Source organism: Nematolebias whitei, chromosome 5 (assembly GCF_014905685.2).
Source record: "Nematolebias whitei isolate Nwh7 chromosome 5, NemWhi1, whole genome shotgun sequence".
Taxonomy (NCBI): domain Eukaryota; kingdom Metazoa; phylum Chordata; class Actinopteri; order Cyprinodontiformes; family Rivulidae; genus Nematolebias; species Nematolebias whitei.
Genome location: NC_056502.1, coordinates 16,678,952 through 16,701,667, shown reverse-complemented (window position 1 = coordinate 16,701,667; position 22,716 = coordinate 16,678,952). Strand labels below are relative to the sequence as shown.

Below are 22,716 nucleotides of genomic sequence, written 5' to 3'. Positions count from 1 at the left end.
ATCTGCTCTCCGTCGCTCATTAAACCGACTGGAGGTGCGAAGTGGAGAGAGTATTTAAGTTGAAACGTGATCTTTCTCTCCTCCTTCACACATCTTTATTTTCCTCTAAAGACTTTCTCTTGGGGGGGGGGTTGTGACCACGTTTATTATTAGCTTGTGTCTCAGCTTGCCCTCTCTGCGTCTGCAGTCTCGTTTCTGCCCGTCACTTTCTGTGTTTGTCTTAACTTCTGCTGTCATCATCACTTCTGGTGGCGTTTGAGTTTAACTTTTCTTTTTCTGAGTTTTTAAAATGTGGTTTTAATGTTTTGTTTTCTTTCTGTTTGGTTTTGAGGTGAATCCGTGTAGATGTCTTTCCTTCACTTCAGGTTTCTGCTGACAACACTGCAGGCTATTTTTTACTTTGTCACATCTCCATGTCCTCTACGGGGTTTTTTCCGTCTATGCCACTGATTTCATATTCTTGGTGCTACCTCTGCTCAGTTCCTCTTCTCTCCACAGCTTCTGGTACGCTACAGCTAACCTGCTGCTGCTGTTTTAACTACCTCTCTTTTTCACCCTGAAGGAACGTCCCTCTATCAGCATCTCCTACTTGAACTCGACCTTTCTTTGATTGATTCTACGCTCCTGGGTGATGGGGAGGAAAGAGCTGTTTTCTCTGTTCAAGGCGTTTCTGGACTGCGTTTGTCTCGGCGTATCTGTGAGTATCCGTCGGTCTGATTTATTGTTTTATCTGCCCACCCTTCAGCTTTAAAAGCAGTCTTGATGTGGGTTAGTGGCTTGAATTCCTCACAAGTTTCTGATATTAAAAGAATGTGGATGGGAATAGTCTCTTCATCTCCAAAGAGATCAGAAGTCTTCTTGACCTCCTTTGGAGAGAACTCCTCTGAGGATAAAATGCAGAACCGAGTTGATAAATGCAGATAATCTCAAATGAGTATGCTCAAATAATTGCTTGTACTTTTCTTAACTTTATTTTAAAAAAAATCCTTAAGAAGTAACCCAACTTTGACGTTAAAACCATTGCAATTAAAAAATGATCTCTCAAACAAAAGTAATTTATTTTAGTAACAATCTATTAACACACTGTACACTTCACAGAAATCTGCAAGAATTAAAAATATGTAACAGGATCTTCAGCTTTCATCATACCTTATTGTGCAATTTTATTTTAGTTGCTAAAATATATTTTGAAAAATACACACTAAAATAGACACTTTCTAGTTTGTATTTATGATATATTTAAATGTAAATAACCAGATAAATCTGGTAGTGATTGCTTCTCTGAAATTGTTTTTGAGGATAAAACAGAAATTAATATTAAAAGGATTTAGTTTAATGACTACATGTTTTCAGTTGCAGCTGTGTATCTTTTCTGTGTGACTTTGTTGAGTTAAATAAATTAGAATTAACATCACAGTTAACCTAAATTGTTCTAGTTGTGTGAATGTTTATGAAGCATTCACACCAGAGCCGTATAAAGAGAGCAAGCAGAGTAAGAAAAGTAGATTTTTGTGTTGTGTTGCGCCAGTAGCCGCTCAAACTGGCTGACAGGGATGAGCTGATTAGAACTATCGAGAGCTGCATGAACCATGTGACCGCGTATCGGCGAGTTCAAAGAGCGTTGCAACTCTCTCTTTCTATGGCGCTGATTCACACTATTGTGATCCATTTTTCTTCCGTACATTTTTCAGCATCTTTCTCTTTCTACAGTTTTTGTGCTATTGCAACAAATCTTATCAAAACGTTCAGCTCTTTCAGGACAATCCTGCTGTGACTTTTGGTATTGGTGCAACTTTAGCTTTTTGAAATATTTAGCATTTTCTGTCGGGTTTTTTTTTCCTCATAGAAAATGAATTGAGCTCATTTTACATCTTTCAGATCTTTAAATCTGTTTACAACCTTTTACTGCTCCTTTCACATTTTGTTCTGGCTCAGCTGCTTTCAGCTTCCTTGTGCAGTTTAATACTTTTTTCTGCTACTTTCAGCTGTTTTTTCATTATTTTGTGATCATTTTAGGTTCTTTCTCCTACAACATTTTTGTGCTTCTAACTTCTTTCTGCTAATTTCATCTTATGTTATTTATGCAAGTTTCAGCTTTTTTTTTGTTTTGTTATTTCAGCTACCATTTAGCTGTTTTTATGCTTGTTTTAGCTTTTTCAGCTAATTCCACATTTTTTGCACTTATTTTAACTTTTTTTCAGCCTAATTCAGCAAATATTTGATCTTTCAATTTCCTTCTGGTAATTTAAGCTTCTTTCTGCTTTTTTAGCTTCCTTTCAGCTGTTTTGTGTATGTGTGTGTGTGTGTGTGTGTGTGTGTACTCATTTAGGCTTTTTTCAGATAATTTCCACTTTTTGTGCTCATTTCTGCTTCTTTCAGCCTAATTGGGCACACTTGTGCTCAGTCCACTTCTTTCTGGTAATTTAAGCTTCTTTTTACCGTTTTAGCTGCTTTTCAGCTATTTTTTGTTGCTAATTTCAGCTTTTATAACTAATTTACTCGTTTTGTGCTCATTTCTGCTTATTTAAACCAAATTCAGCAAATGTGTTCATCTGCTTTCTTCTGCTAACCTAGGCTTGTTCTTCCTTTTCAGCTAGCTTTCAGCACGTTTTTAGTTCATTTCAGCTTTTTTCAGCAAGTTCATTAGCAATAAGCATTCACACTGCCTTTTTGCAGGAAATGCAATTTATCTACCGGTAGTTATATTTACAGCCCCCTAACAAGATAATAATTCATGTTTACAGATGACCTTGCCATTAATTTACCGTCTTCATATGCACTTTATCAAGCGTCTTTTCTGAATATGAAGATGTTATTCATGGGATGTTTGTTTCATTACAATTGGAACTTGTTGGTCAGTATTTATCTGAAGGTCTAAGCAGTCCATGTTTTTGTTTAAGGGCGATGTGGTAATTTCTGTAGTTTAGCTTTACTTATCATGAATGTTACTGCTTTTGTTTACAGAGGAGCAGCAGAGAATCTGCAGGCAAAAACGAGCGGGACACTGAAAATGGTCACCTAATCTACAAAAGTGGGGACGTTCTGGAGGACAGATGTAGGTGTTTGTGCTGAAGAACGACGTGCTGCCAGGAACGATCCAGCTTTATTTGATCTGAAACTGTTTTCCAGATGAGATCGTCGACACGTTGGGTGAGGGGACGTTTGGCAAAGTGGTGCAGTGTTTAGACCACGACAGGTAAAGTGTGTGATTTAAAAAAAAGTTGAACCAAAATGTGAAACGAGGTTGTTGTTTTTTTTATTTTATTTTATAAAACAGATTATTTAATCACGCAGAGAAGGAAGGAGAATCGCGCTGAAGATCATTAAAAGCTTGGATAAATACAGAGAAACAGCCAAACTGGAAATCAATGTGCTGGAGAAGATCAGGGTGAAGGACCCTCACAACAAGCGGTGAGTCTGTAACGCTGGTCAGCGCCAGCGTGACGGCCCCTGTTGTTTCATGTCCTGTGTTTCTGTCTCCTTCAGCAACTGTGTGCAGATGCTCGACTGGTTTAATTACTACGGCCACGTGTGCATCTCTTTCCAACTGCTGTCTCTCAGCACCTTCGACTTTTTGAAATCAAACAACTTCCTCCCTTACCCAGTAAACCAAATCCGACACATGGCGAGCCAGATCTGCGACGCTGTGAGCTGTGAGTGCCTCACACGACGTCGCACTGACTGCGCAGGAACGCTTTATTCATCAGTGTCAGAGACGACATTAAACAGATTGTTTACAGCGGCTCCACTAACAAATACAACCTGAAGGGGTTTTATTTCAAACCTGCCATGTCATATCAGTAGAACTGAAATACAGCTAAGGCAGCGATTAACAATCAGGTTTGAATTTTGATTGTTAGAGCTGATGCATGAATGTAAAACACAATCTTAGAGCCAATCAGAAAAAAAAAAAAGTTTTTTTGTTTAAATTCATAATGTTGAGATAGAAAGTCATAGTACATACAATGGTTGCAACATACAAAAAAAGAGGACGTGAACCCCGATGTACTCCAACTGTATTTGTTCCATTTTATTATTGTTGTTTTCAAGGTTTTTATGTGTTTTTAACATGCAGTATTTTAGTTAAACTAGTCTGATGATAACTGAGTGATAAAAGATGTGCTGATTCCTAACAAAATACAAGTAGGAAGCTAGAAACAAGAACTGTGGAGCACAACTGCTACAACAAGCAAAAAAACAAGAATATGACAACTAGATAATGATAAATGGACTGTACTTGTATAGACAGACAGAGACAGAGATTCTTTATTGTCGTTCGCACCACATGTGGTGGAACGAAATTATGTACACAGGGTCCCAGTTATATCAACAATAAAATGTAAACGAAAAACAGTAATAACATCTAAGATATGAACTAAGAAAAACATCAACTAAATCTACACTAAGCACTCATAACATAAAAACATTGAACATCAGCACAAACATGAACATGAGTCTGTGAGCAGATGTGCACGCATGAACACATCAACATTGAAACAGATCAGCAGCAACATGAAACAGATCAGCAGCAACATGATATGGTTTTTCACAGTGATTATTCTAGTTAGAGATTCATGAGTCTAACAGCCTCAGGGTAGAAGCTGTTCCGCAGTCTAGTGGTTCTACACTTAATGCTCCTTAACCTCCTTCCTGAGGAGAGTGGGAGCGCCTTTCTATCTCATCAAGACACTCAAAGCACTTTACAATCTGTGCCCTCATTAACCCATTCCTACAGCACTCTACAACATATTTACAAGAATAATCAGTGATTTATCACATTCATACACCGATGGGACACACATCAGAGACAGTGAGGGGTTCAGTGTCTTGCCCAGGGACACTTTGGCATGCGACCGCTGGTGGAATCGAACTCCCAACTCTTGCACTGGAGGACGACTTCTCTAACCGCTCAACCAACCACAGCATAATCATAGCAATACAAATAAAAAAACATAGTTTTCGGACTCTAAGTTGCCCTTAAAATCCTTTAAATTTTCTCAAAAATCAACAGTGAGTCTTATAATCAGGTGCACCTTATGTATTAATTCTGGTTGTGCTTAGTGACCTCAAACCAATTTTATGTGGCTATTGTGAATGAGTTGAATAAAGTTTGACTTATCTGACTGCTTTGTTTTGCTTAATGCTTATAATCCGGTGCGCCTTATGTTTGAAAACAGACCTGTTCATTTATATTGCACCTTATAAAACTGTGCGCCTTATAGTCCGAAAAATACGGTATTTAACAGAAGATAAAAATAATCAACAATGCTCATCCTCCCACCAAATAATAAAATAATAAATCACCAAAGAAATGCATTAACTCCAAATAAATCTAACTGTTTATTCTTATCGCTAGTTCTTCATGACAATAAGCTGACTCACACTGACCTAAAGCCTGAGAACATCCTCTTTGTCAACGCTGACTACTCTGTCATCTACAACACAGAGAAGGTGAGAAACACCTGCATGATCATTTGAATCAATGGTTTTCAACCACTGTGCCGTGGTGCACCAGTCCGCCATGAGCGATTTTCAGGTGTGCCACAGGATATTGTCTAATTTCACTTTGTTGGACCAAAACGGGGGCAGCACGGTGGCGCAACTGGTAGAGCTGCTGCCTCTCAGCGAGCAGGTCCTTGGTTCAAACCCTGGTCCAGGGGCCTTTCTGGGTAGAGTTTGCATGTTCTCTCCGTGCATGCATGGGTTTTCTCCGGGTACTCCGGTTTCCTCCCACAGACCAAAAACATGCATGTTAGGCTAATTGGTAACTCTAAATTGTCCCTAGGTGTGAGTGAGAGAGTGAATGGTTGTTTGTCTCGTTTGTCTCTATGTGGCCCTGTGATGGACTTGCGACCCGTCCAGGGTGTACCTCGCACAGTGATTGCTGGACATGGGCACCAGCAACCCCCGTGACCCAAAATGGAATAAACGGGTAAAGATAATGGATGGATGGATGGACCAAAACGTTAGTCACTGCAAAGGGTTTGGCATTTGTTGCCAGCAGGTGGCAGTAGTAGGTAGTAGGGATATGAAGATTGAGCCCTGGGCAAAGTTCTGGGTTAAGGACCCATACAGCTCAGCAACAGTTTTTAGAAAGGACATGACTTTGCAGGAGCTGTAGGAACTTACTGAACTAAGACAAGACCATTTAAAGCCAAACTTAAATGATCTACTTTCAGGCAGTTTGTGGTTGACTGCTGCTCAAGAGTTTCCCATTCATTCAGCATTGCACCCATTTTCCACAACATATGAATGAGTGCTGAGATTTTCAGACATGACTACAATAAAAACTAAAAACAGAGAGAGAGAGACTGAGAACTGTTGAGAAAGAGCTTCATGTGTGCCTTTCTTCAATTCCTCTATCAGCTTTGTGTTCATGTAAACAGGCCCACTTGGAGAGACAAGACAGGCCCTTTTGACCAGACTCTGTCAATTCAAATTTAACTTACAGACAGAGGGTGAAACACGCTTCCTGAAGACGGTTCCACAAAACGGCCGCACAGACCAGTTAATCTTTAAGCTTCCTCTATTCTTTTATAAATCGCAGATGAAGCCGCCACATCCCGCTCAGATGTGAGCTTTGAGTGGAACTAAAGTGGAGTGGAGCAGAACTCTCTTGGCTGAAGCCGAGCGCGATGCATTCAATGTGTGTCGGACGTCTCCCTTCTGTCATTTAATATAATAGATTAACTCAGTTTAGTGGTTCAGTTTGTACTTTTTAAAACTAACTACAAAGTAGCTGTGCGTCATCATCAATATTCCCTCGGTAATGAAATCTGTTTGTTTAATCCCATGAGCGAACTGTCCGTGCCATCAGTTCATCACATTGCTGAGCCGCAGCTCCGCAGGTTTTTTTTTCCTTCACGCGTCGTCGGCCTGCTGCCTTGTTAGTACCTGACTTGGAGGCACAGATGCATCATAGGTAGGCTGTCTCTGACCCTCCTTGCTGCCTCGGTGTGTCTTCTGAATGAATCGAGGTGATCAAAACACGTCTCAGTCCTGGACCGGGGCGTCTTGTAAATGAAGCGTATGTGCTGTTTTTAGATTATGCTGAATCATTTAAAAGTGGTTCAAAACACCAAAGTTCATGCTCATTAATCCAGATATAAATCCAACAATGTTCAGTCGGGTCATCTGGACAGTTTCTTTTGTTGCTGAGACGTTTCGTCCTTCATCCAAAGGACTTCTTCAGTCTGAGGAGCCCATCAAACCAAACTGAATCCCACAAACAGCTCACTCCCAGAGTGGAAATATAAAACAGTTTGCTGGTGATAAACTCACAGAGTTTGCATCTCTGTGCTTCCACTTTGGCATGGCTGCCTTTAGAGAAGTTCACGGGGGAGAGGGCGGGACCCGGAGGCCATCTTATCACCAGCAAACTGTTTTTTCCACTCGGGAGTGAGCTGTTTGTGGGATTCAGTTTGGTTTGATGGGCTCCTCAGACTGCAGCACGGTGGCGCAACTGGTAGAGCTGCTGCCTCTCAGCGAGCAGGTCCCTGGTTCAAACCCCGGTCCAGGGGCCTTTCTGGGTGGAGTTTGCATGTTCTCTCCGTGCATGCGTGGGTTTTCTCCGGGTGCTCCGGTTTCCTCCCACAGACCAAAAACATGCATGTTAGGCTGATTGGTAACTCTAAATTGTCCCTAGGTGTGAGTGAGAGAGTGAATGATTGTTTGTCTCGTTTGTCTCTATGTGGCCCTGTGATGGACTTGCGACCCGTCCAGGGTGTACCCCGCCCCTCGCACAGTGATTGCTGGACATGGGCACCAGCGACCCCCGTGACCCAAAATGGAACAAACGGGTAAAGAAAATGGATGGATGGATGGATGGCTCCTCAGACTGAAGAAGTCCTTTGGATGAAGGACGAACCGTCTCAGCAACAAAAGAAACTGTCCAGATGACTTGACTGAACATTGTTGGATGCATCATGTTGTAACATTTTTTATTGGTAGTGTGCCACAGGGTTGATTTTTATATAAAAATGTGCAGAGGCTCAGCAAAGGCTGAAAGCACTTCTGTAAATGGACAGAAGCTGCTGAAAATGAGGCGATTACTGATGACACAACAACCCGACCAAATGCTTCATGTTTGCCCATTTAGATGTTAATTAATCCAAGTAGAAATGTGAGCTACCAACATGTAATCATATGTTTATCCAGGAAGACCGCTGGACATGTTCATTAATCTCAGTGGAACAACCTCGTATTGTCAATATTGTTGATAAAATTTATTTAAAAAATCATCGTAGTTTATTATTATTTTTTTTTTAATATACATGCATCTACACGCATTGACATTGTCAACACGCTGGTAAATTCCTGTCTTGCTTCTTGTGCTTTCCTGTCAGTAGTGGAGTCTCCTGAGTTTTCTTCATTGAGCTCATTATGATTCTAAATGTGATTAATATTGAGACCTTGAGATTCAGCTTGAACTCAATCTGATCAACCTGGGGATGCATTTTTGCTTGCATCCATGCCCTGGGAGGTTGGCCACAGTCCCTCAAGCCTTCATACTTTTTAATGATGCAGCTGTGGTCAGAGGAACGTGAAGCTGCTTGGTGAGGCCTTAAAGCTTTTACCTTGAACATGGATGTCTATAATTGTTTCACTGAGCTCCTCAGACAGCTCTGGTCTTTGCTTTCTCTGCAACATGTTTAGTGCGGTGAACACAACAATACAAAACTACCACAAACATGTTTGTTCCCTTTAAGTAGGCTGATGAAAAGCTTGGAGGCACCTGTGATTAAGGTCAAACACTTAATTTCAAACATGATTATGATGTAAAGTTGAACAAGATGGCAACAAACCTGTCCAAATATTTGACCATGTCTTTGTAAAATAAACAACACATTTTTTTTCACGTTTTCTATTGCATATTAAAGGCACACAGATGAATGAGACAGCTGCTTGTACCTGAATCACTTTTCACGTTAATTGAAGTGTTTTATTAAATTATCTGTCTGTAACTTAATAAGTTTATTTTTTTTCCTGTTTATGTCTGTCTTAAATGTAGAAATGTAATGAAAGGAGAATAAAAGACACAACGGTGCGGCTGGTTGACTTTGGCAGTGCTACCTTTGACCACGAACACCACTCTGTTGTCATTTCCACGCGTCACTACCGAGCTCCTGAAGTCATACTGGGTAGGAGATGTTGATTTGCTCTGGGAGGTAACGGCCAGCGTTGTTTGGCTTGACTCAACTCTTCCCCTCTCCTGCAGAGTTGGGCTGGAGCCACCCGTGTGATGTGTGGAGCATCGGCTGCATCTTGTTTGAATATTACGAAGGCTTCACACTGTTCCAGGTAACACATACAAAAATTGAAAAGTGCAGTGAGCTTTATTATTTTTTGTCGTCTTCACTTTTTTCTCTCCAGACTCATGACAGTAGAGAACATCTCGCAATGATGGAGAGAGTAGGGGGACCGATTCCTCTACAAATGATTCAGAGAAGCAGGTAACAGGCTGCTGCAACCCGTCAATGCAAAACACTCGCAGATAGTTTTTATTGAAGAGCCGGTAATTATTTTCCCCTTAGGAAGCAGAGATATTTCTATCATGGCCGTCTCGACTGGATTGAATGCTCCAAGGCTGGGCGCTTTGTCAAATCCAAATGCAAACCTTTCAGGGTGAGATGAGGAGGATGCGAACATGCGAACATCAGAAACAGCCACTTCTTTTTATCAAAGTATCTTCTTTGTTCCCTGATTTTCCCAGAACTACTTGTTATCACATGGGAGAGAGCATCACCAGTTTTTTGACCTTCTGGAGAAGATGCTGGAGTACGAGCCCCTGGAACGCATCTCTCTTCCCTCGGCTCTGAAGCAGCCCTTCTTCCTGCCCGTCAGTCGTCACGGAAACGCTCAAATATGGAGAAACAGCTGTGACAAAAGTAAATAACACAGAGAAGCTATTCGATCCTACGAGGACCAGCGTGTTTGCAAGCCTTTGTGGTTTCACAACAAACCCTGTGCACTTTAAAACTAAACTAGGAGTGAGATTAAATGAATGGAGAGGCAGCCAATTAAGCAGGGAGTTCAATATTTTGAATTAAAAAAGTAAGTGCTGTTATGAGAATCCTCAATTTGAACACGGAGTTTACAACCCCACAGAAAAACTGACGTTTTAATATCTGACGGCAAAATGAAGTTGTTTGCAAAATTAAAAAGAAAAATGCTCAAGCCTTTCATGAATTCATTGAGATAATGAAAAGAAAAAGAAATTACTGCATTTTAAGAAAGTTGTGTCCTCTTTAATTTATTAATGAACCAAATTTGTTATGCAAACATGAATGTGTTTACTTATTATTTAGAAGTTTTTTATTTGTTCCTCACTTGTGCTTATTTTACATAAGCACACAAAAAATCAGGTTGCAGAGTCTTCAGTTAAAGTTTTAACATTTCTCCCTTTTTATCCAAGTTCAGGCTCACTTCAAAAGTGTGAACAGTGTGTTATTTAGATACCAGGATATAATTCAAGCATGTTTAAAATGATATAAGACACAAAATCAGCAATACGGTTGAAAAGTAATTGCCATTAGTTTTGTTTTTAAATATATAAATGCAATTCAGTTCAGTTTATTTATATAGCTCCAAGTCACAACAGAGGTCATCTCAGGGCACTGAACAGAAACATTCATGTACATACAAAGTAAGTTAATAACATTAATTATCTGAGGAGCAGACTGCTTTGAGTCTAACTTCATTGCAGACTCCTATCTTGAGCAAGCATGAAGGCGACAGTGGGAAGGAAAAACTCCCTCATGAGGAAGAAACCTTTAGCAGAACCAGGCTCAGGACAAACGGCCACCTGCTTCAACCTTCTGTTTGGTAGGAACAGATACACAATGGCAGATCAAGAATCACATGTTCAGATAGAGATAATATCAAATGAAAATTATTAAATTTTAACAATTTATTTAAGGAAATGAGGTCAATTTGTCCTCCAGTACTCTAAGCCTATAGCAGCATAACAAGCCAACCCTAACTATAGGATTTATCATAAAGGAAAGTCTTGAGCCCAGTCTTCAAACTGGACAATGTGTCAGCCTCATGGACAGAAACTGGAAGTTGGTTCCACAAGAGAGGAGCCTGATAACTGAAAGATCTTCCTCTTGTTCTGCTCTTGGAAACTCTAGGAGCCACAAGTAAGCCTGCAGTGTGAGAGCGAAGTGCTCTGTTGGGAAAACATGGAACAATAAGATTTGTAATATAGGACGAGCTAGGTTGTTGAGGGCTTTGTAGGTTAGAAGTAAGATTTTGAATTCTATTCTGAATTTGACAGGGAGCCAAAGAAGAGAAGCTAAAACTGGAGTAAATGCAGTAAACATCAAGTATTTGCTGTTTTGGATGAATGCCACGCATTTCAGAGAAAGGAACACTAAAATATTGGTATTCTTAGTGATTTTAGGATGAAAATTTGTTTTCAATTTTTTTGTTGTTGTTTTTTTTTAATAATAAACTGTACCAAAATGATATATTTGGTCAAATAATAAATTCTGTTTATTTGTTTGATTGGTGGATCATCAAGTTCAGTTCATTTCAGAGTGACACACACACCCCACACAAACACAAAAGTTTGTCTTTCTATCTTTACAGGGACTTTGCATTGACTTCCATTAATTTTTTATAGCCTGACCCTAACCCTAACCCATCCTCAATTCATACTTTAGTTTTAAACCTAACCCACCAATGGCACTTCTTATGGGGCCTGGGCTTTGGGCCCCAAAAGGAGCAGTTGGTCCTCACAGTGTAGTATGTGTTGGAAAAATGGGCCTTACAAGGTAACATATACAAAGACACACACACAGAGCTCATGTAAATGCCATTGACTTGCAGGCCTCCTTTGGCATGTTGATGGAGTGCAGCTCAGCAGAGAGCACAGTCACAAGGCTGAACAGGAGCGTGCGTCTGCCAGATTTCTTCTGCAGCCTTGGCAAAGCTGAGAGAAGCTTAGAGAATGTAAGTGTATTTGTGCAAATGTGTCTAAATGTTTGTCTGTAATCGTCTTCCTCAGCACGTCAAACCCAGTTTCGTCCAGTTTCTGAGCATGAACCAAGATTTAAGTATGGAGATGTTTTCTCAACACAGGAGTCTTGTTAGGAAGCAAACCGAGTTACAAGTTGTTTTAATGTTGTTTCTGTCACATTTGGACAACCTGGTGCAACCATTTCATATTTTTTATTTTTTTTAAATCAGGGACATAAATCAAAAGTCTGCATTTAGAATACATAAAGAAAAAAATATACAGCCAGATAATTTGTGTAAACAGAAAGCCAAAAATTAATTTTAGTGTGGATCATTTCTTAGATCTCACGTCTAACATGTCAGGCAGCTGTTGAGTGGTTAGAGCAGTCATCCTCCAATGCAAGAGTTGGGGGTTCGACTCCACCAGCAGTCACATGCCCAAGTGTCCCTGGGCAAGACACTGAACCCCTCATTGCCTCCAATGTGTGTCCCATCGGTGTATGAATGTGATAAAGCTCTGATTATTCTTTGGAGAGATCTAGTAGAGTGCTGTGTGAATGGGTAAATGAGGTCACAGATTGTGTTGTAAAGAGCTTTGAGTATCTCGATAAGATAGAAAGGTGCTACATAAATAGTCCATTTAATAATTAAACTGGAAAACAGGTGTATTTTGTTCTGCTGAGCATCATTTCAGCGGTCTCAGTATGATAAACATCAGAACCACGAGTTGCATCTGAACTGTGTCCAGTTCTTTGTACCTGTGGGTGCAGGAAGGCACCAAGACCTCTTGGACCTCAAGATGCACTCAGAGCCGGACGCTGACAGGTATTCAGGCTCCAACAATACTGAAGGTTACAATGTGTTTTAACCAAGACGACATGTAAAAATTTAGATGCGCTTAAGTTATGATAAATGATAGAATTTAAAATTCTTGTAAGAAATTTAGATGTGAGCATTTAGCTTGCATCAATGACTACCCCGTTAAAATAATTAAAGGAAAATGAAGAATGATTTGTGAGACTGTTGCATTACATACGTGTGCTTACTGTGAGTGCACACTCTCACACGTGTGTGATCACATGCGTTGAGGTAATTCACCATGACATGAGTGCATGAGTGAGTTAGGCCTTTTTTTCTTTCTAAAATCCGAATTAGGCTTTGACCCGAACGCCTTCTCTGACCTCCACAGCCAATGTGCTGGATCATGAGTGTGTCAGTACTTGTATGACTCACGTTGTGGTGACCTAAAGCTTCTGTTGACACAGTTCCAATAAAGGGACTCGGGTCAGTCATTAAACAAATGTGTTAAAATCACGTTGAAAGATTCGATTAGTGTCAGGCAACTGTTATAATTAGAGGGTCAATGTGGGTCAGGAGGACCTAAAAGTGAGCTTTATGGTGTGTGTGTAATTTAAGAGCTTCTATGCAGACTGATGGCGCAGAGCCACTTAGAGGATTCTGTTGTGGATCAGCATCAACCACGTGACACACCATCCTTGTTGAACTCACGTGAAGCAGTCTACTGTCAATAAACAGAAAAAATGAGCAACAAGCAGCAGGTGAGTTAGATTAAATTGTCAAAATGATGAAGGGGATATGTGTTACAAACACATGTACGCTCTGATTCACTTCACTTTTGGTTTCGTCACTGATCTACACCAGTCCCCTACCATTTGTTGAAAAAATTAATTAAATAAATCGCCTCAATCTCCCAATTTGTTGCTCAAATTGTGATCGTTTTAAAGCACCAAACAGTGACAGCAGAGGGGAAGAATCTGAGTGAATTCAAAGGACTGGGTAAAGTGGAGTGTTTGTGCCTGAAAAGTGAACACTTGCATGAAGTCATCCACATTTATAAAAACATAGTTAATTGTCAAAGTACGTCATTAGAGGCATACATCACATTTACCAGACGTATTAGAAAATATATTTTACACAAACAGTTATTGACTCAACACTACAACACACAGGTGATGCGTTTCCCCTGATATCCCTCTGCAATGACTAAAGATACCGAATTGTTTTTTTTTTTTTATGTTTTATTTATGGACGGCACGGTGGCGCAGTTGGTATGCAATGCAAAAATCACTGCAGACATGTTTCTGTTTTGGGGATTTTACCCCATTTCATAATGTAGCTTGTTTTTAATTTTGTTTTATATCACTACTTTATTTGCTTTTCATTTTATATGTGTTTATGACTGTTTATTGTTGTCAGAGTCAGATTCTTTATTGTCGTTCGCACCACATGTGGTGGAACAAAATTATGTACACAGGGTCCCAGTCACATCCAACAATAAAAATGTAAAAGAAAAACAATGATAACCTCTAAGATATGAACTAAAAAAAATCAACTAAAAATACACTAAGCACTAATAGCATAAAAACATTACGTCGAACAACAGCACGAACATGAGCATGAGTCTGTGTGAGCAGATGAGCACGCATGAACACATCAACATTGAAACAGATCAGCAGCAACATGATGTGATTTTTCACAGTGAATGTCCTGGTTAGAGATTCATGAGTCTAACAGGTAGAAGCTGTTCCTCAGTCTAGTGGTTCTACACTTAATGCTCCTCAACCTCCTTCCTGAGGGGAGCGGGGCAAAAAGTGTGTGTGCTGGATGAGTGGGGTCCTTCGTGATGCAGGTGGCCCTCTTCCTGCATCGGAGGTGTAAATGTCTGTGATGGTACCTCATCTGTGGTTCTTTTGTTTAAAACAGGTCTCTTTCTTGAGAATGAGTCCTCAATGACTCAACGAGACTAACCTGTTTAAATAAAGGTTGAATGAATGAATGAATGGTAGACCTGTTGCCTCTCAGGGAGAAGGTCGCCAGATCAAATCCCAGCTTGGGGGGTGGGGGCTTCCTGGGTGGAGATTGCATGTTCTCTCCTTGCATGTAGGTTTTCTCCTGGTACCCCAGTTTCCTCCCATAGAACAAAAACATGCATATTAGACTTGGTAACTCTAAATTGTCCCTAGGTGTAAGAATGTGAATGTCCCTGTGATGGACTGGAGACCTGTCCAGGGTGTCCCTCACCTCTCACACAGTGACTGCTGGATATCGATTCGACACCAGTGACCCCCACAACCCAAAAAGGAAGAAGCAGGTAAAAATAACAGATGGATGTTTTATCAATGTCAAATAAAAGGAGACATTGTAACTGACGTCACTGATGGTGTCTGATAACTTGTACCCTGACAGATCAAGAGGACTGAAAACAAACATTCATGCACAGTTTGTGTGCAGAGAGGCCCAACACATTTAGTCGGGTCTGCTCTTTATTTTGAGCATGAGTTATTACTTTCTAGCAGAAGCGTCATGGTCCCTGACTGTTTACTGAACGATATACGGTACTGTTCCTATTTTAATCAAAATCCTAAATAATGTTTTTAAAGTCTGAAAAGGTTGTAATATACTTTTTAGTGATGTAGAAGGGGTCATGCAAAACATTTTAATCTTCACAACTATATATTTTTACAGAAGACTATATTCTTTATAAAAGGTCACTATGCCTTATTGGTGAATTTTTGTTTTATATAAATTTGCTTTACAAGTTTATTTGGGGAATTTCTTGTGAACGCAAGCAAGTCCAAAACAAACAAGGCAATATAGAAACAAAAAAATCATTAAAAAAGGCTTAAATAATGTCTCTGAATGATTAAACCTTTAGAAATATCTATGTAGTACTCATAAAAACTACCAAAGGGAACTTAATTGTGTGTTTCCACTCTCATACCTAATTATTATTTGCTTTTTATCAACGCAAACTTTGGCCAGAGGGAAAAGAAAAAATTAAAAATGCAGCAGATTTGCAGGAAAGATCAAATAAAACAGAACTGGAGCTTTGATTTTATTTCAAATAATTTACAGGAAGTCCATCCATCCGTTATCTTTTACCCACTTCTTCCATTTTAGGTCACAGGGGTCGCCGGTGCCCATGTCCAGCAATCACTGTGTGAGGGGCGGGGGACACCCTGGATGGGTCACAAGTCCATCAGAGGGACACATAGAGACAAACGAGACAAACAACCATTCACTCTCTCACTCACACCTAGAGACAATTTAGAGTTACCAATCAGCCTAACATACATGTTTTTGGTCTGTGGGAGGAAACCGGAGTACCCGGAGAAAATCCACGCATGCACGGAGAGAACATGCAAACTCCACCCAGAGGGGCTCCCGGACCAGGGTTTGAACCAGGGACCTGCTCGCTGAGAGGCAGCAGCTCTACCAGTTGCACCACCGTGCTGCCCGCTAATTTACAGGAAGTCAAATCAGAAAACTGTACTTTAAACACCTCTCACTTCCAGGGTCGTCCTCTCTGCTGTAGTCTTCACCTCAGAATCCAATTTAAAACCAGGCTGATTACTCCGGCTCTCGAGGGACACACCGTCTTATTTCACCGGCCTTGTTCAGCTCGCAGCTCTTTCAGCTCTGCCAACAAACCGCTCTTATACGTTTCAGGGTCACAATTAAAACTTAAAGGTTCAGTGATCATGGAAAAATATTATATCTGCTCCCCTCTTCTTAAAATGAGCCTTTTAGACCAACTAATCTTCTAACTTGTCATATTTTTAGCAGTCACTTCCATGAAAAGCAGGCAGTCGTGTAATTACCTGTGTGTTTGTGCGCACCCACATTTTCAGTTCACACTTAGTTCAATTACTTGGTCCTAATCATGTCATTTGGGAAGCTCCTGCTGGGTTTAAATGTGCTTTAAAAATAGTAATTGTTCACTTTCTCCGTCATTGTTCGAGTCCTGCTGAGCAGCTTCTCTCTCTTTAAACATGTTTTACCACAAAAACAACAGAGTACCTGTGGATGAAGTCACTACAACAAAAGAACATGAAGCATAAATAAATCAGTTTTAACCATGCGTTGCATTTAAAGTTACTTCCAGGTGGAGGTATATCACAAGCTCCTCATGAGTGTAGTTTTATGACAGATTACTCTACTTTGGGCAAAATTACACTAAATATTTGGAGGACGGAACAGATTTTTATGAAGCTTTGACACTTTCCTTTTTAGTCGCCTTGAAACAAACACGTACATAAATGTGTCGGCGTGTGTTTGTTTAATTTAAAGGGTTTAAAGTTGCAACAGCTTGAAAACACATCTGTATTTGATGCAGAGGGGAAGATAAAAGGTGCTGAAAACACTTCAGGATTTATGTTTTGTGTTTTTGGCAAAAGCACAAACACAAATATCTCCTTCAGTCATTTCAATATTTTAGTCAAGTTGTCAGTAATTTCAAGTTTTTCCAGTTTTAGACAGAACCCTCATCACCCAGGGTCTGGTTTGTTGTACTTCTATTGATATAGTGTGAATGTTTGTGAAGCATTCACTATTGAGATCCAATTTCTTCCGTATGTTTTTCAGCATCTTTCTCATTCCACAATTTTTGTGCTATTTCAACAAATCATAAATCAGAACGTTCAGCTCATTAAGAAGGGTGCTATGACTTTTGGTCTTTTTGAAATATTTAGCCTTTTCTGCCCTTTTTTTCTGATAGAAAATGAATTGAGCTCATTTTTCATCCTTCAAATCTTTAGATCTGTTTACACCCTTTTACTGCTCCTTTCACATTTTGTTCTGATTCAGCTTCTTTCAGCTTCTTGTATAAATTTTAACATTTTTTCAGCTACTTTCAGCTAATTTTAGCTGTTTTCTCTGCTGTTTTGTAATCCTTTTATATTATTTTGTTAACTACAACATTTTTGTGCTTCTAACTTCTTTCTGCTCTTTTCAGCTTATTTGTAGAAGTTTTAGCTTTTTCTGCTATTTCAACTACTATTTTTATGCTAATTTTAGCTTTTTTTGGCTTATTCCACATTTTTTTGCACTCATTAAAATTTTTTTCAGCCTAATTCAGCAAAATATGCTCTCTCCATTTCGTTCTGATAATTTAAGGTTCCTTCTGTTTTTTAGCTACTTTCAGCTGTGTTTTTTGGGGTGCTAATTTCAGCTTTTTTTTCCCAGGTAATTTCCACTTCTTTGTGTTCATTTCTGTTTCTTTAAGCATAATTGGGCGTGTTCTTTCTGATTTCTTTTTCTTTAGTAATTCAAACATTTTATACCTTTTCAGCAACCTTTTTAGCATTTTTAGCTAATTTCAGCTCTTTTCTGATAAATTCAAGTGTTGTGGTAATTTCTGCTACCTTCAGCCTAATTAACTTTTTTGTACTAATTTTGGCTTGTTATGCTCCTTTCAGCTTAATTAGGTTAAGTGATTGCAGCTACTATTTAGCTGTTTTATGCTAATTTAATCTTTTTCAGCTAATTCCACATTTTTTTAGCTCATTTCACATCTTTCCACTTCCTTCTAGTAGTTTAAGCTTCTTTCTGACTTTTCAGCAATTTTTTTTGCTAATTTCAGCTTTTTTTTAGCTAAATTCCAAATTTTTTGGGCTCATTTCTGCTCATTTAAACCCAATTCAGCACATATGTGTTCTTTCTGCGTTCCTCTGCTAATTTAGTCTTGTTCTTCCATTTCAGCTGTTTTTCAGTAAGTTCTTCTACAATAAGCATTCACTGCATTTTCACAGGAAATGCTATCTCTTGTTTATTTTTACACCTTTCCTTCTAGAAAAATATGCTGAATAGAACATTGGTGTCCAAAAAGGTTCCAGATGATCAGTTTGATTTTCAGATCCTCACCTGTGTTTGTCCTCTAATGGCCTCCCAGCTCCCTGACTGAAAACTGATCTGAAGTCAGGCCTGCGCTGCCCGTGCATCACTCAACATGATGTCAGCCTCTGCCTGTAAATCTTCACGAACACGTGAGTGTCTCCGTGCGCTCCCTGCGCAGCTAACAAGATTCCCCTCATTAAATCCTCTAATCTGAGTTGAAGGGTTGGAGGTGGTGAGGCGTGCAGCGAGTCTGAGGGGGGAGACATGAGGGCAGCAAAGGTTGAAACCTGGACACAGAAACAGGACGGGTGACGTCCACTCTGGAGTTTTCTCTCCAGTCCAGTTCGGTTTGGATCAGAGTCTGTCTGCAGGTGGAGCTGAAGGCTTGCAGGAAGTCTGAGCAGCTGCAGGGGTAAGAAACCTGTAGATCTTGAGCCACTGCTGTGAATGAAACAGGCCCATAAATAGCCTGAGTAGTATCTGCAGGGGAACGTTCGTCACTTTTTGGCCTTGTTTAGACTCCAGCTTTCTCGTAATAACCTCCTCACCCTTCTGTAGATGATAAACGCCTCGTTTGTAAGTAAGCCTGTGTCTGTGTGCGTGAGGCTGAATCAGAGTGTCTGAGCCACGTCTGACTGCCGTCCTTGTCCTTGGTAGGTCTCAGCCTGAATTACTGCGAGGCGTGAACCTGTCAGAGCAACACAACATGTTTGGAGGAGGAGGCTGTTACATCTCCACCCGTCACCTGTCCAGAACGTAGGGGAGCGCTTGTTACCTTTCGTCCCCAGAGCTGCCGTGTGTCATGGAGTCCGCAGTGAGAATAAAGAAATGTTTGAAGACGCCCATCAGGAAGTTGACTGGTTGTGTGACGGGAGCGAGGGAGAAGAGGCTGTGTGCCAAACGCAGGAGGAAGAGAGGCAGGGGTCACGGAGACACCAGCGTGTTTGGGAAAACCCCTCCTTGTCGAGGTCCAAAACCTAGAGAGCCGTCAGTCGTTCTGTCGTACCGGGCCGACCTGGAGAAAGAAAGGCAAGCGAACACTAAACAGGAAGAGAGCGTAAACATAAAGCAATTAATAAATACATAAAAGCAATTTAGCAACTATAATATTTGAGTTTTGTCTACAGCAATAACAACTTTGTTTGAAAACTTATGTTGAGTTTTAAATCTGTCAAATAAACAGCTAACACTGTTAATAATAACTTGATACTATGAACCAAACCTTAGAGTTCTTTAAAGTTAAGCCTTTGCTTTAATATTTTAGAAGATAATTTTCTGTGTGATCCAAAAAAAGGACAAACGCAGATTTTTTTTTAGTTCTAAGTTTAATTTTGGAAATTGTAGATTGCATTTCCAGATTTTTAAATCTTTTCTTAAAACAATGGTTTACATAATTGAAATGAAGTTCTGTGGAATGGTTATGAACAATTAATATCTTACCTGTTGTAGATAGCTCTTTAAACAATATTATTTTGGAGAAGTAGAGGTTAATTTTGATCGGATTGACTTATTAACAACTAGTTTTAAAGACAGCTAAGGCTAAAGAGGATTGCTGCCATTTTAAAACTCTTTCATAACTTTTTTAACACTTCATGCGAGCTGCATTTCACAAACCTACATTTTGTTGTCATTTATATAGAAAGCTTCGGCTATTTCCAAATGCAAATAACAGCAGTGGCTATAGTTTTAGTGCGTCTCTTAGGAATATCATTTTTCTGTTGGGAAAACAATGTAATGTGAAACTGAAGGTGATGTAAAGTTTGATCAAATCTGGTCTAAATTAGCCTCAATTTCTCCTAAGTTAAGTCAAGACATCTACAACAGGTAAGATGTTGTTTCTTCATAACCCTTACACAGAATCCCTATCCTTGCTGAACACATGAACATTCATTTAATATTTATTTACTATAATTCAATAGACGGGTTCATAAAAAATCATAACATTTGAATGGTTTCTAACTGTTTTTGTTTATTTAGTTGTATTTTATCAGTATAAAAGTCATACCACTGACATTTGGTCTTACAAATGTTTGGGTAAAGATTTATCAACAAATTTAAACATACACAAAATGTTTTTATTTTTAGATTCTTACACTGGGTTGAAATTTAACAGAGAAATCAGAAAAGATTCAGGAGAAGAGTTTTGAAACATAAAATGTATGACTTTTCTGAGCAGTTTTCAAATTTAGCAACACTTAACTGTATAATCACACGCGTTTTGAGTTTATATATTTTTCAAAGTGCCACTCAAACCTCTTCAGCATGACGTTCTCAGAGGAGGCGGCTGAAATGAGCTGAGGCGACTCGTACGTCTGTGCAGCTGAGAGTGTTTTTGTGTTGCTGAATTCAGCCTGTGACAACTCAGGTGCGTTTGTGTTTACAGGAAGCTGCGGGAGGCGGCGAACGCTCAGAAAAACGCACAGAGAGCAGCCATGAGAGCTCACTTCAGGAGCAAATATCAGCTCGCTGAGGTTTGTAGGAACAACAGACAATAATAACTTACCTGTGCAAATAAAACACAACACAGTGTTCAACACACACACCGACTGTGGCCATTCCTTAAAGGAGCGCGCATCGTCCACTCTGGATGCCAAAGGTACAACGAGGCGAAAATCTGTAAAACTGGCTGTAATAGAACCATTTTTGTGTTTGCAGAGGGTGATTAGCTGTGGCAGCCATCTTGCATTAGTTTGATTTCAAAAGTTAATCAGTTGTGGATAAACATCCATTAATTCATTGAGCATGCATCAGGATATCCAATTAATTAATTAATTAATTTTTGAGAGTTTAATTTAAATCCGTCCACTGGTTAAAGAGATATTTCACTAACAGACATTCAAATGAACACACACTTGTCTTTCATGGTGGTGGGTGATCGTAAATGTCTAAAAAGTCCAGAGTGAAATCTGGGATTAAACATTAAAAGTTTCACGTTTTACACCAAATTTAACCAGATTTTTTTCTGACGTCTTTTCAGTCTAAAAAGCCTTTTTCAGACATTTTAAAGTAAAAAAAAAAATGTCTGCAGTCAATATAGATTTTGGCCCATGCTCTATAAATAACAAACTAATTTAAGCATCTTTTCACCTCGTGTTGCATTTAAATATAAATATTCTACAGGTGGATCTTTGCAGGGCACCTGAAAACAGCTGACTCAGATCGTTTTAATGTGTAAAATCCTCACCTGTGACCATTCATTCATTCATACAACCTTTATTTATACAGGTTAGTCTCATTGAGTCATGAGGACTCATTTACAAGAGACCTGTTTTAAACAAAGAACACAGATCACAACAATAAACACTGATATAAAATGAAAAGTATATAGAAGTGATATAAAAATGCAGTCTGTATTATAGTTGGGGTTTCTGTCATTTCTGTGTTCTGATTACTTGTTTGTTATTGTCACCTCCCCACTGCTCCTTTGTGATCCCTGCCCCGCCCACACTCACCTGCTGCTCTTTGTCTACCTGCCAGCTGCTCTGGATTTGTTCCCTAGTCTTGTCTTTATATTCCCAGAGTTTCAGACTGTTCCTCAGCTCCTCATCATGCGTGCAACGTGCTGTCTCGGTCCTCCTTGTTTCCAAGAATTCGCCTTATTGATCGCGTTTGATAGTTTAATAAAAAAAACTTTCCTTTTTCAAGGTTCTCGTGTTTTTCTGCATTCTGGGTCCAAAACCTCCTGGAGTGGCCAATTTTATTTCTTTACATTATTCCTCAACAGATTTTAGAGTTGATCTAATTATTCATTTGTTGTACACATTGAAATTTAAACATTTCCTTTTAGGTTCCTGAATCTTACTCTAATTAGAGGTAATTTTGATAATCGAGTCCTTTAATATATATATATATAGTGATCTTGACCTCTTTTCCTGTTTATATTTTGCTACGATGATTCAGGACCCAAAGGACACAAATCACCTGAGGTCTGTTGGCGGTAAAGTCTGGCTCCCCCACGAGCTGTCGAAGATTATTCATCCTGAAACCAAAGCCAAGGACGACGGCTTCAACCTGCTGAGCGCCTTCCAAGGCCTCAGCTTCAGCACGGCCGTGTTTACAGGGAGGAAACCCAGCAGGACGCCCACACCCACTTCAGGAGACTCTTGTAGAGTCATGTGA

General features: G+C 39.6%; 2 protein-coding genes across 3 annotated transcripts; both read left to right on the top strand.

The window, feature by feature from the left end:
- The first annotated feature begins 631 nt into the window (after positions 1-631).
- On the top strand, positions 632-9,984 carry clk2b (CDC-like kinase 2b). 2 transcript variants are annotated; one of them, XM_037676907.1, is made up of 11 exons: positions 632-691; positions 2,965-3,055; positions 3,130-3,196; positions 3,295-3,411; positions 3,487-3,653; positions 5,357-5,451; positions 9,011-9,140; positions 9,218-9,300; positions 9,373-9,452; positions 9,534-9,624; positions 9,713-9,984. In XM_037676907.1, exons 1-11 carry the CDS (start codon positions 632-634, stop codon positions 9,893-9,895), a joined length of 1,164 nt encoding a protein of 387 aa, XP_037532835.1. In that variant the 3' UTR covers positions 9,896-9,984. The 2 variants fall into 2 exon arrangements, with proteins under 2 accessions (XP_037532835.1, XP_037532834.1); XM_037676906.1 differs by having other exon boundaries at positions 632-697.
- A 9,415-nt stretch (positions 9,985-19,399) lies between these two features.
- On the top strand, positions 19,400-22,716 carry LOC119410003 (complexin-3-like). Its single transcript, XM_037676905.1, has 3 exons — positions 19,400-19,626; positions 20,981-21,068; positions 22,498-22,716. Exons 1-3 carry the CDS (start codon positions 19,400-19,402, stop codon positions 22,714-22,716), a joined length of 534 nt encoding a protein of 177 aa, XP_037532833.1.

Coding starts and splice junctions, on each gene's coding strand:
- LOC119410003 (XM_037676905.1), top strand. CDS start 19,400: ATGGAGTCCGCAGTGAGAATAAAGAAATGTTTGAAGACGCCCATCAGG. Junction 19,627..20,980: donor GCCGACCTGGAGAAAGAAAG/GCAAGCGAACAC, acceptor TTGTGTTTACAG/GAAGCTGCGGGAGGCGGCGA. Junction 21,069..22,497: donor GCAAATATCAGCTCGCTGAG/GTTTGTAGGAAC, acceptor ACGATGATTCAG/GACCCAAAGGACACAAATCA.
- clk2b (XM_037676906.1), top strand. CDS start 632: ATGGGGAGGAAAGAGCTGTTTTCTCTGTTCAAGGCGTTTCTGGACTGC. Junction 3,412..3,486: donor AAGGACCCTCACAACAAGCG/GTGAGTCTGTAA, acceptor TGTCTCCTTCAG/CAACTGTGTGCAGATGCTCG. Junction 9,141..9,217: donor AGCTCCTGAAGTCATACTGG/GTAGGAGATGTT, acceptor CCTCTCCTGCAG/AGTTGGGCTGGAGCCACCCG.